Genomic DNA, 4,492 nt, shown 5'->3' with positions numbered 1-4,492 from the left:
CAGGCTACATGCTGCCTCTGTTTCTCAACAGCCCCTGCCCCTTCTGAGCAATGATCAAGGCGAGGAAATAGGACAGGGTCGGGTTCCATGGAAGGAGTGTTGTTAGCAAGATGAGAACAGGTGGATTTCTGGGGGTTGCTCATTGGAACGTGCCTATTGATTCTCCTGCTTTGAAAAGCCATAACTGCTACACTCCCTCCAACAGGTACTTCCGAAGATCCCAGTTTACAGCGATCAGTTTCGGTTGCAACGGGACTGAACATGATGAAGAAGCAGAAAGTGAAGACCATCTTCCCGCACACTGCGGGCGCCAACAAGACCTTACTCAGCTTTGCACAGGGAGACGTCATCACGCTGCTCATCCCCGAAGAGAAGGATGGCTGGCTTTATGGAGAACATGACGTGTCCAAGGCGTAAGTCTGGGTGTGATGGTCCCAGCAGGACTCCAGACGGCCCCTCCCTTTCAGAGCCGCCAAGCTGAAAATTGTCTTTGTGGACATGCTCCCGTTGTAGCCAAAGTTAAGGTTATGGCTTAGTTCTAGTTTAGTTAAGTTATTCGATCCCAGGCTATTTTCTGCGTATCTGTGCGTGTAGAGATACATTTGGTGCATGCATAGTTATTAGAGCATATGAAGTCACCTCTCTGAAAGTAATTTAAACATTCTTTTGTTTTTTAAAAAAAACTTAGCATTTGGCCGGTGCCGTGGCTCATGCCTGTAATCCCAGCGCTTTGGGAGGCTGAGATGGGCAGATCACCTGAGGTCAGGAGTTCCAGACCAGCCTGGCCAACATGGTGAAACCCCATCTCTACTAAAACTACAAAAATTAGCTTGGCATGGTGGCAGGCGCCTGTCATTCCAGCTACTCAGGAGGCTGATGCAGGAAAATCTGGGATTGAACCTGGGAGGCAGAAGTTGCAGTGAGCCGAGATCGCGCCACTGCACTCCAGCCTTGGGTGATAGAGCAAGACTCCGTCTCAAAAAAATAAATTAAATTAAATTGGCATGTGCTTTATTGAGGATAATCTGCATATCATATATACTTTGTTAAGGTTTAGCACATAGTTTGAATGCAATCCTCTTAATTTCAGCCATAATTATGTGCACAAGCCTTCCTGTAACTAGCTTGTCAGTTTTCTAGACAGATTGTTCTGATGTATTAAATAAAACCAATATGAAAAAAAGGGTAATCCAAATCAAATTAATGTCATACATACAACATATATTGCTTTTTAGCTAGGCATGGTGGTGTACACTTCTAGTCGCAGCTACTCGGATGCCGAGGCAGGACGATTGCTTGAGCCCAGGAGTTCGAGGCTGCTGTGAGCTATGATCGCACCACTGCACTCCAGCCTGGGCAACAGAGCAAGACCCTGTCTCTATTAAAAAAAAAAAAGAAAAAAGAAAAATTGTTAACAGTACACATGGTTCAGTGTATGTGAAAGTCCATATTTATCTATTAAAAGCCTTAATTTCATTTACTCCACACGTGGACCTTTCTGGAGCCGTGGACCAGTCTGCCCTGAGCTCTCATCAGGCTGTTCAGGGAGGCTGCCATCCACTTGTCTACTGCTGATAGCATCTTTTCTCCCTCTGTGCCGGTAGGAGGGGTTGGTTCCCATCGTCATACACGAAGTTGCTGGAAGAAAACGAGACGGAAGCAGTGACTGTGCCCACACCAAGGTAGCCCTGAACGTGGCTGATCTCTCCCAGTGACAGAAACCCCTGCCCTGAGGTTTCCATAACACACCACCATCTAGCTCTTGTCACAGGCTCTGCCCTAAGCCTCAGCTCTCATGGACTAGTCAGAGATGAGACTGTGGCTCACGGTGCTGTCTGCTGTGATTTCTTTTGTCCCCGAGCTTTGCTGCCGTGAGGAGACCCTGCCCAGGCCACCTACTCCCCGCAGTCCTGCAGCCCTCTGAAACTCCCTCCCTGTCCCCCGTACCTCCTGGTCGCTAAACCCAAGGCATGTGTTTTCTGTCCTTATCGTACACTTATCTTACTGTCCTTATCTTACAGCCCTTAACGCTGTTGTATGCTGTTTCTGGAATGTTCTCTGGCCCTGGCTGCTTGACCTGTGCTCTGTTTGTCTTCTGCCTCATCAGCTCTTTGCACCCCTCTTCCGCCCATCAATTAAACATGAGTGTTCTTGGGGGTCACCCTTGGTCCGTCCTGCCTGCCTGTGCCGGGCCATCTCGTCCACTCCCATGGCTTGAAATACACTGTTGGGCTTCGCTGAGCACCTCCATGCCGAAAACCCCCAAATCCGTATTCCAGATGAGATCGTAACAGTAGCTACTGCCCAGAGACTGTCCAGAGGGCTTTGCATTGATTTGCTCATTTAATTCTCATAGCAGCCCCATGAGGTGGGCCCCCACTTTAAAAAATGAGGACACTGGCCGGGCATGGTGGCTCATGCTTGTAATCCCAGCACTTTGGGATATGGAGGCAGGAGGATTACTTGAGGCCACAAGTTCAAGACCAGCCTGCGCAACATAGCAACACCCCCATCTCTACAAAAAAATAAATAAATAGCCAGGGCATAGTGGCATATGCCCATTGTCCCATCTACTCTGGAGGCTGAGGTGGGAGGATCGAAGTTGACGAAACCCCCATAACCCATCCAGCTAGCCAAGTAGAAGGCCTCCAGGTCCGACGTTGCATTCCCCAAGGTCTGATGCTGTCTGCAATCTTCATCCCTAGCAGAATAGCTAAAATGCCATTGTACTGGGGAAGAAAAACTGAGTAACATTTTTTAGGATGTTAAAATTTCAAGTTTTTACGTTTTTTTTTTTTTTTTTTTTTTAACTCTTAGCTCATTGCTCACTCTAGCTTTTGCTAGTCTCCAATTTCTTTCCTTAGATTAAATCAATCAAGAGCCAGCCCCTAATTTAAAAGGTTTCCTCTCCTTTTGTCATGTCTTTTAAAGAATTTTTTGGCCAGGCGCAGGGGCTCGTGCCTATAATCCCAGCGCTTTGGGAGGCTGAGGCAGGCAGATCACCTGAGGTCAAGAGTTCAAGACCAGCCTGGCTAACATCATGAAACCCTGTCTCTACTAAAAAAAAAATATTAAAAAATTAGCCGGGCATAGTGGCAGGCGCCTGTAGTCCCAGCTACTTGGGAGGCTGAGGCAGGAGAATCACTTGAACCGGGGAGGCGGATGTTGCAGTGAGCCAAGATCCCGCCATTGCACTCCACCCTGGGCAGTAAGAGTGAAACCCCATCTCAAAAAAAAAAAAAAAAAACTTTGTGAGGATATGTTTATAAACCGCTAAAAACATTACAGTGTTTTAGGCCGGGTGTGGTGGCTCACGCCTGTAATCCCAGCTGAGGCGGGTGGATCACTTTGAGGTCAGAAGTTCGAGACCAGCCTGGTGAATATGGTGAAACCCCATCTCAACTAAAAATACAAAAAATTAGCTGGGCACACTGGCGTGCACCTGTAATCCCAGCTACTCGGGAGGCTGAAGCAGGAGAGTCACTTGGACCTGGGAGGCGAAGGTTGCAGTGAGCCAAGATCATGCCATTGCATTCCAGCCTGGGTGACAGAGTGAGACTGTTGCAAAAAAAATTTAAGAATACAGTGTTTTGTATTGATATATGTACTGTGTGTGTGAGATCAAGATCAGGTTTTGATTGGTGACCTACCGTTCCTGTTGTCCTTGGTCAGGGACATGGAGGATGTTTGGGCTTGGTGGTGAGACATTATCTAACATGTGCTGTGTCCTTTTTGGGTTTGAGCCCCGCGCCGGTGAGAAGCATCAGCACCGTGAACTTGTCTGAGAACAGCAGTGTTGTCATCCCCCCACCTGACTACTTGGAATGCTTGTCCATGGGGGCAGCTGCCGACGCGGCCAGAACGACATCCACCTTTAAGGCCCCAGCATCCAAGCCCGAGACCACAGCTCCTGTGAGTAAAGCCACAGCGGGGCGTCCTGTGTCCTGGACTCGCCATCCCGACTGGGAGGCACAGGTTGCTGTTCCCTCGGTGGTGACCGCCTTGCTCTGCTCTGCCCCCAGTGGGAGGGTGTCCCCCGCCCCCCGCCCCGCTCCCCGGGAGGAGGGAGGAGGGGCCTTGCCGCCTTTGATCCTCTAGATTCCCTTCTTTGTCATGCCGCCTTTCACCTCCTTGACTTCAGCCCTCCTTTCACGTGGACTCTATCTTGTCAGTGACCGTTTACACACGGGCGCCCCTAGTTTGCTAGATTTTACTAGGTTTCTTCTCTCTCCTGCCTGGTTGCAGTCTTTTAGCCATTGAATCACCATTTTCTTGCATTTTCTCATTAAGAGAGGTTTAGGTTAAAAATGGTAACTTCATCTTTCTTCAGAAAGTCTTTACTCCCAGGCACTGCGGATGTTATCTTGAACCCTAAACCCTCTAGGCACGGGGTTTAGGGCTAAAGATAACCCTGAAAGATGACCCTAAGGTGCCTTGGGGGCCCAGCATGGAGGCCCTGGGCTCCCGGAACCAATCCATCCACTCCCGCCAC

The 4,492-nt window shown here is 49.1% G+C and overlaps 1 protein-coding gene across 1 annotated transcript; it reads left to right on the top strand.

Annotated features, from left to right (window-relative positions):
- Positions 1-203: 203 nt before the first annotated feature.
- LOC113221310 (brain-specific angiogenesis inhibitor 1-associated protein 2-like protein 1) lies at positions 204-4,098 on the top strand. The gene is made up of 3 exons (XM_026450642.1): positions 204-413; positions 1,605-1,682; positions 3,744-4,098. Exons 1-3 carry the CDS (start codon positions 262-264, stop codon positions 4,096-4,098), a joined length of 585 nt encoding a protein of 194 aa, XP_026306427.1. The 5' UTR covers positions 204-261.
- Positions 4,099-4,492: the final 394 nt, after the last annotated feature.

Source organism: Piliocolobus tephrosceles, unplaced genomic scaffold, assembly GCF_002776525.5.
Source record: "Piliocolobus tephrosceles isolate RC106 unplaced genomic scaffold, ASM277652v3 unscaffolded_23219, whole genome shotgun sequence".
In the NCBI taxonomy this organism is placed as follows: Eukaryota; Metazoa; Chordata; class Mammalia; order Primates; family Cercopithecidae; genus Piliocolobus; species Piliocolobus tephrosceles.
This window is presented reverse-complemented; position numbering and strand designations above follow the sequence as displayed.

What these genes read in the sequence shown, in the direction of transcription:
- LOC113221310 (XM_026450642.1), top strand. Translation starts at nt 262, where the DNA reads ATGATGAAGAAGCAGAAAGTGAAGACCATCTTCCCGCACACTGCGGGC. An exon ending in GAACATGACGTGTCCAAGGC is followed by an intron (nt 414 to 1,604) that starts GTAAGTCTGGGT and finishes CTGTGCCGGTAG; the next exon opens with GAGGGGTTGGTTCCCATCGT. An exon ending in GTGACTGTGCCCACACCAAG is followed by an intron (nt 1,683 to 3,743) that starts GTAGCCCTGAAC and finishes TTTGGGTTTGAG; the next exon opens with CCCCGCGCCGGTGAGAAGCA.